The sequence below is a fragment of the Toxotes jaculatrix genome, chromosome 23 (genome assembly GCF_017976425.1).
Source record: "Toxotes jaculatrix isolate fToxJac2 chromosome 23, fToxJac2.pri, whole genome shotgun sequence".
NCBI classification, from domain to species: Eukaryota; Metazoa; Chordata; class Actinopteri; family Toxotidae; genus Toxotes; species Toxotes jaculatrix.
Window position 1 is genome coordinate 4,728,407 of NC_054416.1, and position 12,290 is coordinate 4,740,696.

The window sequence follows — 12,290 nt, forward strand, 5'->3', positions numbered from 1 at the left end:
ATTGGCAAACCTCCCAGATATTGGCACAAAGATAAAGCAAGCTCTTGAACTTCTCTAATACAATATGGCCAGTAACATTGGGTGCATTTGTTTTTTTTTTTTAATGATTTTATAAACCTTTCAGAGCTGTATTTGTCAGTTGTATATGTATTTCTGTTCATAAACATCCGTTTTCTGACAACTGATGCAATTTACATTTATCAAATAGACTGTAAAGATGAATTTAACTGTCACAGCTGACACAGAGAGGTTATACCTCATCTGCGGTGTGCTATTTAGGATAAGCAGCTTGTGTCAACTTTCATATCGTGATTAGAAATCTATTCAGAGATGACAAATTTCACCTAGGAAACTTAGGAGAAACTTAGGCAGTAATCCAAAATCTATTTGACTGTTCTGTGCCAATACTTTGGAGCAATATCAGAAGTAATCAAAATATAGGCAAAAATAATCTACACACAATTAAGTGCAAATTAGTTTTGTTGCCACTGGAGGTTCAGAGTCGACAGCCTATCCCTCCAGTCACTGTGATGGTCTCTCCGGTGATGTAGGAAGCCTCCTCAGTGCACAGGAAGGCAATCACTCCACCAATTTCCTCTGGCTCTCCAACTCTGAAGGGGAAGATGAAGGAAAGTATGATATATGGTTTTCATAAATGATTCACATTTATGCACGGCACAGGTTATGAGTGACACGTTGTGAACATGAAGTGTACCTTTTAATGCTGAGCTGCTTTTTGAACTCATTTGTGATGTCTTCATTTTGCCATAACTAGGACAGAACAAAGTAGTATATTACAGAGACATTCGTCAAGAGTAAATGAACAAAGTGAAATGGAAAGATGTAAGGGCTCAGAACACAACAGATGATAACAAACCCCAACTGCCCATTAGAAATATAGCATTAGAGTGTATGATAGAGGAATGTGTTTTTTTTTCCTCACCGCAGAGCTGAAGCGGGTTTTAATTACCCCTGGGGCCACGCAGTTGACTCTTATGTTATCCTGAGCCAGCTCAGGGGCCAGGGCCCGGGTCAGACCCAACAAGGCTGTCTTACTAACACTGTAAGGACCCAAAGCCTGCATGGACAGAGATTGCACAGAATAAAATGTCAGGCGTTTTTTTATTATAGAAATGTGAGAAACAAAGTAAAACTAAAAAAAGATGGCACTAACAAAGCTGAACAAAGTTCAAGCATCATTCATATCAGTTTCTAATTTAACCCTGTTCCTTTTTATCTTAATATAAATATGTTAGTGATAAATGTTCTACTTTCATTTTCACTGACCTGCATTGGTTGGTATCCAGCCACAGATGACACAAATACTACATTTCCCCCTCTAAAGGAAAGATGCAGTGGACAGTTTTAGCCTTTATTGTTTGGATCGTTCCAGTCACATTAAGCTGTGTAATCTTTTATCACTCACCCCCGCTTCGCCATATGAGGTGCCACCAACTTGGTGATGAGGAAGGCTGATTTCACATTTACAGAAAGGATCTAGATGTAAAAACCATTAAGACAAATACATAATTTTCAACACTAAAATAATCCCATAAATGATCCTGTTTTAAAATGAAGGAAAAGAAGCAGAACAATTGTTTTTTGAAGACAGAAGCCACAGACTCACTAAAACAATTCTTCTGATTTTTATGACTTTTTAGTAGCTTTATAAATGAGTCTTGAGGCCTCATTTGTACTAAGCACCTTGTCCCAGACTTCCTCTGTGGAGTCCATGATGTTTCCAAAGAAAGGGTTGACTGCTGCATTGGACACCAGGATATCAATACCACCACACTTCTCCAGAGTCTGTTCCAAACACAGATCGAAACTGTTGAGGTTATTAGCAAAAAGAGTCACTGACAGCTTCATTATTATGGGTATTCCAGCTGCAAGGTGCAAGCTTGATACCCCCGACTCCCTTAATGCCCTTAATGACTCCTCAGATGCATCTTTGAGGTTGAGACTCACCATTTGAACCAGTTTTTCTCTGTCTTCTCCATTGCCAACATTACAGGTGGTCCCAGTCACTTGGATGTTCTGGCTCTGCAGCAGGGCCACAGCCTTGTCCACATTGGCCTGCCGTCGGCTGCTCACCACCACATGGGCTCCTCTCTTTCCCAGAGCCTGAGCTGCAGCCAGACCGATTCTGAGGTGGCAAATTGAATTATTATGAATGCACAGTTTTAAATGATATGCAACTTTACTACAAGAGTTTGAACCTTTGAGCATGATCCTTAATACCTAGATTTTTTCAAAGGTATATCAGCAAACATTCAGCCAAACACTGAATGCCTTTTATAACAGTAAGTGTCACAGCCACTTCCTTGGTTATTGTTTGGTGTATTTTTTTTATGGCAAAACAGACAACACAGGAGTCAATCATATGATTCTTACCCATCTGTGGAGGCAGTGACTATGGCTACCTTTCCAGCAAGGCTGCTTTGAGACATACTTCTTTGGCCAGCAACAGAGTTGGTCCTAAGGCACCTGAGAACACTCCTGAACATCACCTGTGAACAAAGAATAGTCGCCGATATGTCTTATGGAAACACTGGGTAACTAGGGTATAGGTCATCTGAGCTATTGCAGCAGGGTGTCATATTGAATAATGAAGGAAGGCAGTTGGGACCCATTTTTTCATCGGTCACTTTAGTTAATAATATGCTTATTGATACATGGTGAAGCAACAGCACCAAAAAATAAAAAAAATACTTCATTGATATTCACAAAGGAAGACTCGGAAAACTCAGTTGAAGTTTTTGCTTTTACACACTTACCGGGTATCATATGTACAAATGTGATCAGGAGAGTTATCTTACCCTGCAGTCATGCAAAACTGAACACTGAGGAAGACTGGTGAAATACTCTCAAAAGATGGACTTTGGACTACCGACGATTCATGTGTTTACTGTCAGTATTTTCCGGGTAAAAGTTCTGCTGTCAAAATAAAAGCCTCCACCAAGCAGTGACTCGTGTTTGGTGGTTGTTAAATACGATGTAATAGCCATGTCCGTTGAAATAACCACGTAATTTATTAAGATAATCGTAAAATGTATTGTAGCGATTAGTGGTGTTAGTAGTGCGGGGCTGCACAGTTTTTTTTTTCTCAATTTAGAGGTTAGATATTTGATTGTCGGCTAAATTCGAGCGTCCGCAAATGCAGCCCAAAAAAGCAGCCAATCACACAAGCGCTGGACTCCGAGCTGCAACGGGCTGCACGATTTCACATATGCTGGATTGGTCTAAAGCCAGGCACAGACAGCCAGTTTACGCTTTTAGATCAGCGGATGGAGTAAACCTCGGAGGAGGCGGAGATCATTTTGTTGTCATCGCCGAAGATGATTGAACGCCGATGGCCACAGATTTTTCACGCTTGAAAAGAAGTGATTTTACGTATCATTGACTGTACGCCGATACGAAGTTTATCGGCGACAAGAAAAAAGCAAGGTAATTATTGTATTACTACGACTTTGGGTGCGAACGTTAGCAAGTTAGCAATTGGGCTTTAGTCGTCTTACCCGGCCGTGCCATTGTTGTTTTGAACTGAAGGTTAGCGTTAGCAGCGAAAGACGATGAAGATAACCAGCGTTAACACAGCAAACGTTAACGCTACCGAGCTAGCGTTAGTAGCTAGGCCGCGATAACATGTCTCACGTTATTTTATTAAGTTACTGTTTAAATTAATCATCATTTGACATGGTTTCGCGGTTACATACTCAACTATATTTGATATCTTTAATAGCGAGTCCTCACCACTTATTTATGCAAAGTAAATGCTAGCTTTCTCTGAACGGGCTGCATTTAACGTAACGTTACTGGGCGTGGAAAGGATAGACAGGTGTTGCCGCTGCCTGCCTACCTTTCATTTCACGTGTTTTGTGTGAGTCTCGGTGTGTTGTGAATGAATGAGTCGTGGGAAAAATGCGTATAAGTCGTTTCTACATGAATTGCAGGATCCTTATGACGGTGGACGACGAGGCACCCGGACTTTGAGATGTGTCCTACCCAGACACAGCTGTGCCTCGGCACTGACTCTCCCTGGCGACCAGCACATCCATGAGAAACACATGTCCTAGATGGATGATCCCGACTGACTGGGACTCTTCAGTCATAGTTTCTCTGAGACTTAACTGTTAATCTATCTACAATGTCTGTCTCCGTGAGTACAGCATGTGTCTTTGTTTGTATGAATTTGCATGCAATGTTATCAAAATGATGGACAAATGTCATAAAAACTAAGTTGAAACAAAAAACTGTATAATTTGCAGGGCTTGTTTTTTATCTTCCTATATTATCTCAGCATATCTAGATATTTAATCTGGATACTCATTGCCTCCATTACTGTTCTAAGGGGGTCCCACATGGCTCAGCTGAGCCTTGTTTTTCCCAGGGGGTTGGTTTAGAAAGGGGGCTTGACTCTATGGCTTTGGGTTGGCAATTAAACGCTAAACAGCAAGGGACAGATGTGCCTCTCATCCCCTCCCCCTCCCTCTCATCTCCCTCATTACCATTAAGCCCTTGTCCGTTTGATCATTGATCCTCACTGACTGTGCCCCCTTTTCTCTCTGCTGCATGATTTCTGACACAGCTGTGAATTTTGAGTTAGTCATGATGCTCACTTTTACATTTTCCATCTTTTTTTTTTGTTCACTCATCCTCTTCCTGTCCTCTGTCTCTCACAAGGACATTTTACGAGACCTTCCCCATTCACTCCTATTCACTCCTCATTCAACAGCTCTGAACAATCAACCTTTTTATACTCTGGACTTGGCATTTCCATGTCAATGTACTTGTTTGTTTGTGGTGTGCAGATGTGAGACTCTAGCTGGTGTGAATTTAGGCTGTTTATTAAAACCTGCTGTCATTTGGTGTGTGTGTGTGAATTACTGAATGGGTGAGTCTGTGTTCATGATTTCTACTTGTCTCCTCCTCCTCTCAGACGGTATTGGCGAAGGCACTGTTTGACAACACGGCAGAGAGCCCAGAGGAGCTGGGTTTTCGGAAGGGTGACATCCTTATGGTTCTCGATCAGGAGCAGAGTGGTGGGCCGGGCTGGTGGCTCTGCTCCCTGCATGGGAGGCAGGGCATTGCCCCTGCCAACCGCCTTCGTCTCCTCCAGACTGCCCCACCCCCAAACTCAGACCTCCGTCGTGGCCCCAGTGAGGACTCTGTTTACCTGTCACCGGGTCCCATGCTTGCTCGGTCTGTTGTTAGCAGTAGTGCAGAGGACATAGATGGAGTGTATCGATCCCCGCCAGGTGTGGGTGAGGGACGAGGAGCAGGAGCTGCCTCAAGGCCTGGGGAGCTCCGCAGAGTTGAGGGTGGGCGCCCACGCTCTCACTCCAGCTCTGGCACTCGGCCCAGACCTGACTGGGATATTGGGGTGGCGGGACGTCCACGCTCACCCTCTCTGAGAGGACGAGGCACGGAAATCACGGGCACACTTTATCAGACTCCAGTAAGTCCTATACCGTCTGCAGCTCAGCACGCCAGGCAGCCTGGAGCTCTCATGGCTTCAGAGTCTGTGTACCTCTCCCCTAGTGGAGTGCCAAGAGCGGCTGATGAGCCAGAGGACACTACTTATTTAGTCCCAAGAGAAACACTAACCACAGAACACTCGGATGACTGTTACCTGGTACCCAAAGGCACACCACTTGCAGGTGATGATGTTTACCAGGCCCCAACAGGAGGAGTTCCAGCTACTGCTGTCTGCTCTAATGGCCCCTCTATAGTCAGCGGAACACCTGGCACCCCCCAGTCCAAAGTGAGTCAGGACACACCTGGGATGTACCAAACACCCACCCCTGTGGGAGCAAGCCTTCACAGGACACCAGCCACAGTTTTGGCCCACCAGCATCCATCTCCATTATCCCCTGCTCAAGCATCTCCCAGACCTTTGCTCAAAGGAGTTCCACCCAACCCTGCTGTTGCTAGGGGCAAGCCAGGCCTGGCCTGTCACCGGGGATCCCCTTTGCTGGTCAGAGCAGGGCAGGTCAGGGTTCCAGGATCACCAAATTTTGCCCGCAAACCTCCTCCACCAGCACCTCCTGTGAGGGGAGTCACCAGGAAAGATGCACAACAGGCAGCACCGACATCGGCCGATTCTAATTATGCCCCCAAACCCGCCAGTCAGACCACCTCGGCAGGCCCGCATCAAGAAGAGGACAAACAGAAGGAAACTCCCCAGAGTAAAGATGAAAGGATGAATAATGGACTGGAGAAAAACAGCAATGTGCACTACAAAAAAGGAGAAAATCAGGATTATCCAGATCCCTCTGATGACCAGGTATGTGTTGGCTTCTTTACTTACCACACTATGAAACAGTTGTATTGTAAAATGGTGTTGTTGTAAGTTCATGTTATTGTTATATTAGCAGGTTTCTACATATTTTTAATTACACCAAAAATGTGTTTTATCTTAGAGAGTTTGTGAGTGGAGTGGATTTATGTGTTGTCTGAGTTTTATCGCTCTGTGAGGACAAAGTTTTGTGTATTTGTTTCCTTGGTAGGTGTATGATACTCCTCCCAGTGGCAGATGGCAGCGTCCAGTTCCATCTGCCCTTTGTGGCGATGATGGCATCTATGACACCCCTCGCAGTGTCCCACCACAAGCTGACTCTGAGACAGAGGTAAAGACAACTGTGGTTACTTTGCATTTCTTTAAACTGCATTTAAAAGAGTGTTAACTGCTGTGTGTATTTGTGTTTTCTTATACTTATGTTTTTGTTCTGTTGCAGTCTCATCAGGTCAAACTTTGACCCGATGAATATCCAATGCTCATCAAATTTGCTATTTAAATTTAAATTAAAGTTTAGTGGTTTGGGACCCACATGTGGTGCATGTGTAATTATGATCTTTATTTATTTATTTATTTAAAAAGTGCAATTGTAATCCAGAGTAATAAATGTCCCAAGAAATTACTGGGAAGTGTGACAAACTGGTGTGTTGAGATCATGTCTGTACAAGCGACAACTATCAAATACCCTGTCGCCATTTCTTCCCACATTCCACGATTAGTGTGTCTCCCTGCCCCCCTTCAAGGCGAGGCCACACCTGTCTCAGTCTTCTGTGGGAGCCTGTCTATCCAGTCCAAATGCTGCTTCTATTTTCTCCTAGTCACACCCATCTGTCAGGGCCATGCCAAGGCCATACCACCACTACCCTACCCCCAGTGGTCTCTGCTTTAATGTTGCTTGAACATGTAGGGCAGTTGTTGGATTATTGTTTCCTCTTTGTCTGAAGTTACTGTCCTCTGCTATCTTATGGTACAATGAATGTGTTGTGTCCTTATCATATAGAAATTGTATTCCCTCTGTACAATCATGAGGTAAACAATTCACACAATTTCAAAACATTCCTTCTGTCTCCACCCCACCCCCATTGTAGGTCTATGATGTCCCCACCATCACTCTGAATGTGTCGACATCCGATGTTCAGCCCAGTGAAGCTGATGACGAAGTCTACAGTGTCCCCACACTTCCAGGTGTGCCTCTGGGACCAGGAGAGTCCACCACCAGCCTCTCTGGTGAAGATGTTGCCCAGGTTGGACAAGTCTATTGTGTCCCTGGACCGGAGAAGCGAGCCAGTAGTGGAGATCACAATCGAGACTCCTCTGAACCTGACTGTGGCATCTATGATATGCCTGCTCTGACCATTGAAGCCCTCCCTCACTCTTCCTCGTCCTCCTCCACGTCTACTCGTCGCCTCTCTGTTTCTAGTAATGGTTCAGGTGATGTGCAGTGGAGAGCTTCGCTTTCAAGCCTTGTCCACTCAGTGATGAACACAGCCTCTGGCTCGGCCTCTACTCTGTCATCACGAGACCTGGCCACCTCATTGGCTGAAATCCTGTCCACCTGGAAAGCCAGCCATTCAGGTGACCCTCCGCCGCCTCTTCAGCAGGCTTGGGCTCGTCTGTCAGACCTGCTGCCGGCATTGTCTGCTATTGGCAACGCTCCTCCATCTGAGGGGCTTTTGTCACTGGTCCAGCGTTCCCTTGAGGAAAGCGCCCTCCTTTTGCAGGCTCAGGGCCGACCCCGTCTGCCTTCCCAAGATTCCCTGTCCCGCAGGCCATTGCCTGCACTCCCAGTGCCTGATGGAAAGTCATCTGGAGGTGGGATGGGCTCTCGTAAGGGTAGCTGGATCCAGGAGAGGCCCCTGCCCCCAACTCCTCAGCCTGCCTTCCCCTTGCCTCCTGCTCCATCAACTGTGACTCTCACAGTGGGCCCTGTTGATGGAGAGGATGATCCCAGCAATGAGTATGCTGGGATCGGCTTGACTCCCATCCCCGCCCCAGTACCTACTGGAGACAGTGTTGGATACGTCAAGCTGCAGGTCAGTGTTCATGATGAAATTCAGTTATTGTCACACAGCATCTGCTCATGTATCATCAGATGTTTATATGTATGTTTAATTCTTGTCTGTTTCTGACATGGACTGCAAATATATCTGTAAACATGCCTGACTGTTCTCTCCTACTCACACCAGGGTAAACCTGATCCACCTCCTGATGTCCTGGCTGAGAACGGACAAATGCAAAGTATCACTGCAGAGCCGAGGGTGAGTCTTTTCCTCTGTATGTGTACCTCTGCATACATAATCCTTTGCTCCTACAGTCTAAAAGCTGTCATTCATTTTTTTTAGTACAGAAACACACACAGCAAGTCTACACAGATAAGTCATTGATTCCCTCTGTGCTCACAGTGCACTCTGTTTACTAATGAGCAGTATGACTCATTAATCCAGCCTGCAGCAGCTCTCTGGCTCCTGATGTGGTTGAAACCCATCCTTACTCTTTACGCTATTCTCGCCAATTGGCAGGATATGTTTATAATATCAAAGCTTTCATTTGTTTTTCTGAGATTCCAGTGTGAAGGCCTACAGCTGGAGACACGTAACGACATACATAAGCAAAATAACAATCATTTACTGTCTTATGTTATCTCTTAAGTCACTTCTAACCTCCCTTGGACTAGACTGAGGTCATGTCTTATTATCACGCAGCCTGCATTTTCTTCTACTCCTTACTAGATTCCTTGGTTACGCCATAGACTACCAACAAGAGGTCACTTGTAAATCTTAACAATATTGCCTTACATTGAATAGAGGCTGCAGGACAATAGGTGACAGAAAAGCACAGTCATTCTTTCAACAGTGTCACTTGCTGACGTACTGTATCAGACTTTCTCTGAATTCAATTTCAGCTTACAACCATGGCAGCCTTACTTGACATCACATTGCATATAACGCAGTTACACAGCTTCTGCAGTCTGACTTTTCCTTCACAAATATCAATTTCATCTTTTCTTGTGCAGTTGACCCCATCCCCTCCTCTGCCGGTGTCCCTCTCCCTGGAGGACTCGGAGCTGCTGTCCTTTTACTCCTCTCAGAGCCTCGCCCACCTCTCCTGCCTGGCAGATGCCATCGATGTGCTCTTCAGCAGCGTGCAGGGGAACCAGCCGCCCCGCATCTTCGTCGCCAGAGGCAAAAGTCTCATTGTGACTGCGCACAAACTGGTGTTTATTGGGGACACCCTCTCTCGCCTTCTCACTTCTGCCGACCTCCGGGCCAAGGTGTCTAGAGAAAACTCTATGCACACTTTGTTTTCTTGACGTTATATGTGTGAAATCATGAGATATAGCCTGTATGTTGATGAAAAAAAAAATACACAAAGCAAAGTAAAAGCATTGTATTGTACTATCTGTTAATTCATTTGAGGAACGTTTTTTTTTAAAAAGTGAAATTTATCAAACTTTTGTAATAATTGTGTTTTTATTTCTTTTCCCTACTTCAGATCACAACCTCGGGGGGGCGACTCTGCCAGGCCTTGAAGGCAGTTGTGGTGGCAACAAAGGGAGCTGCACAAAATTACCCCTCAGTATCAGCCACCCAAGAGATGGTGGACCGTGTTGCTGAGCTCTCCCAACAAGCCGCTGGCTTCTCCACTCTGCTCCAGCGGCTGGCGGAAATATCTTCATGATATTTCATATCACTTGCGTAAAAACTTTGTTTACACTACACCTATATTTTCTCTCTTTGAAATGCCTTATTTGTTGGTAGACTCTTTGCTTACCTTTTGTTTGAATGGGATTGAAGCAAGCGGAGCTGCAGTGCTTAGCCTCGCTGCAGCGCTTAGCCTCGCTGCAGCGCTTAGCCTCGCTGCAGCGCTTAGCCTCGCTGCAGCTGTTACTGAACTGGGTTTCGACTGTGCTGGTTCTGTCCTCGGGTTGTGTGTTGGTTTGCCTTTGTTTATATACTGACCTCTGTGCTTTGATGCCACACTTGTCTTTTTGAGTGTTAACTTATTGAATAGTTGAAGCCGCTCTGTGGCTTTGAGTGTCCATGCGGACAGCTTATCTTGGGAGCTTTGCTTTATTATGTTTGCTGTATTTTCTTTCCCTCACATGATAGCCATTTTTCCTTCCTTCCTCTATTTATTTAGCCATCCCCCTTTTCCTAAAATAGCACAGAAAGGAGGCCTTGCATCCTGGTTCTGGCCTACTTCTTACTGTGACACCTGAAAGGCCTTTTGTGATTATCATTCTGAAACTGCTGAAGCAGCATACCAAGTGTTTCGGGCTAAATATGGGAGAAATGGAATACGCCGTGGAGTACAAAGTTTGCCCAACTTCCACTCATAATCTGTGCAAGTGTGCGTTGTGTTTGTGTAGTGCCCATTTCCACTAGCAAGAAAAATTATCTGTGGTACAGCGTTTAATCTGCAAGAAACATCTGTCAGTACGTGTTCAGTTTACATTCATGTCGTCTTACACATCTCAAGTCCGCTCACAGAGAAAGGTAAACTGAGAATGAACAATGATAGTTGGGTGAGAAATTGCCTAATCCTGTTCTTTCCCACAGTCATGTGATAGCCTGGCAGTGGATAAGAAACCTGTTGACCGAGGTTACCGGTTTCCACATGTCCTGTTATGCTCTGCATGGTTATGTCTCTTTGTCTTTCTTTGCTTTTTACCTGCATTTCCCGTAACATTCTTGTCAACGGTGCTTACTCACATCTGGTTTGATTTACGTTTAAAGTCAGCAACCTTGCTGTGAGGCATGACCATAGAAACTAAGGCTCGTTATTATATATCGATAATGTGTTATTAATGGAAAGCATATCAGTGGAACACAGTTCACTGTACTGATAAACAGTTTGATTATTTTACATTTGTCACAAGTTATAAATGAATATTTTAAGGATATTCTACCATCATGACTGATCTTAATCATATGGCCCAGCCCTAGTATAAACTGTGGAATGAAGCACAGTCCACTTTTTGATCGAAAACATTTTACATCCATCAAAACACACACCTTTTTTCCATCTCAGACTGTCGTATTTCTGTCTGTCTGCCCATTTTCATCTGTACTGGTCATCAGGTGTAAATGTCTGTGCACAAACAGCTCAGTGTGAAGCTGTGGTGGAACATATATTTGACTGGAAGTTGAACACGCATGATGTTTGTCACACTTACACTACAAATATTAACTGTGTAAGCACATGGTCAGTTTTCATCCAGTAGGGTGCTCTTCAAAGATGCATTATAGAGCCTTTTGGATCTATCTTCTGTATTACTTAACCTAATATTGAACTTTTATTTTTCTGATCAAAATCAGTATCGTCAGGGCAATGCATAATATATTTTTTTTCAATCATGGGGCTCAGTTTAAATTATTCTCTGAAGAGTAACTGTTCTGCCGCCCCACCTTGTGGAGGTTTGAAGTATTACTTAACGAATACCTCCCTGCCAAAACAGGCCCTGTACTGTACGTATGAAGAGAGCATGATCACCAAGTAACCTTTAGCTATATATTTATTATGGTCAGTTTTTATGTTCTTTACTTTCCATTGTGCATGGCTTTAACTTGCTTAAACTTTATATATGCACATCCTTCACCAGGGTGATTTTACTAGGTGATTTGCAGCGAACAAAAAATTGTTTTTTTTGGAAAAACATATTAAGTTACAGTTTAAAGATATGGCTGTATTTTCTTTTGTACAAGAAACATTTTTTTACACTATGTGAACTCATTTGAGTCGGTTATCTTATTCGCTGAGGTATAGAAGTGAATCTTTGACTTTTCTCCTACAGTCATACAAATCTAAACCTCTTTACTTTACACTACATTTGATGTCTGTCTTGTATTCTTGTTCAGAATGCACAAATACAACTTTTGCAATTAAACAAGTGTGTTTGGATCATTGATTGCAGTATTTGTATGTCAAATTGTTCAGGAAAATTATATTTGCCTGCCAGTAACAATCGTGAATTTTATTCCCCAGAGACAAG

At 44.0% G+C, this 12,290-nt stretch overlaps 2 protein-coding genes across 2 annotated transcripts; one reads left to right on the forward strand and one right to left on the reverse strand.

Moving 5' to 3' along the window:
* Nucleotides 1-11: 11 nt before the first annotated feature.
* On the reverse strand, nucleotides 12-3,322 carry dhrs4 (dehydrogenase/reductase (SDR family) member 4). The gene is made up of 9 exons (XM_041030776.1): nucleotides 2,820-3,322; nucleotides 2,395-2,510; nucleotides 1,969-2,146; nucleotides 1,705-1,806; nucleotides 1,427-1,497; nucleotides 1,288-1,339; nucleotides 944-1,078; nucleotides 716-771; nucleotides 12-611 (listed from the first exon to the last, which is right to left on the reverse strand). The coding sequence occupies exons 2-9, from the start codon at nucleotides 2,505-2,507 to the stop codon at nucleotides 497-499; spliced, it is 822 nt and encodes a 273-aa protein (XP_040886710.1). The 5' UTR covers nucleotides 2,508-2,510; nucleotides 2,820-3,322; the 3' UTR covers nucleotides 12-496.
* On the forward strand, nucleotides 3,299-12,192 carry efs (embryonal Fyn-associated substrate). Its single transcript, XM_041030774.1, has 8 exons — nucleotides 3,299-3,447; nucleotides 3,954-4,159; nucleotides 4,940-6,286; nucleotides 6,510-6,629; nucleotides 7,387-8,331; nucleotides 8,485-8,556; nucleotides 9,312-9,569; nucleotides 9,791-12,192. Exons 2-8 carry the CDS (start codon nucleotides 4,148-4,150, stop codon nucleotides 9,974-9,976), a joined length of 2,940 nt encoding a protein of 979 aa, XP_040886708.1. The 5' UTR covers nucleotides 3,299-3,447; nucleotides 3,954-4,147; the 3' UTR covers nucleotides 9,977-12,192.
* The last annotated feature ends 98 nt before the right edge of the window (nucleotides 12,193-12,290 follow it).

Bases quoted from the DNA above. Each gene is read 5' to 3' on its own strand.
- dhrs4 (XM_041030776.1), bottom strand. From the start codon at position 2,507: ATGTTCAGGAGTGTTCTCAGGTGCCTTAGGACCAACTCTGTTGCTGGC. The intron at 1,340-1,426 runs GTGAGTGATAAA...TCTTTCCTTTAG, and splicing joins CCTCATATGGCGAAGCGGGG to AGGGGGAAATGTAGTATTTG. The intron at 612-715 runs GTACACTTCATG...CTTCCCCTTCAG, and splicing joins AAGCAGCTCAGCATTAAAAG to AGTTGGAGAGCCAGAGGAAA.
- efs (XM_041030774.1), top strand. The intron at 8,332-8,484 runs GTCAGTGTTCAT...TACTCACACCAG, and splicing joins TTGGATACGTCAAGCTGCAG to GGTAAACCTGATCCACCTCC. The intron at 8,557-9,311 runs GTGAGTCTTTTC...TTTCTTGTGCAG, and splicing joins GTATCACTGCAGAGCCGAGG to TTGACCCCATCCCCTCCTCT.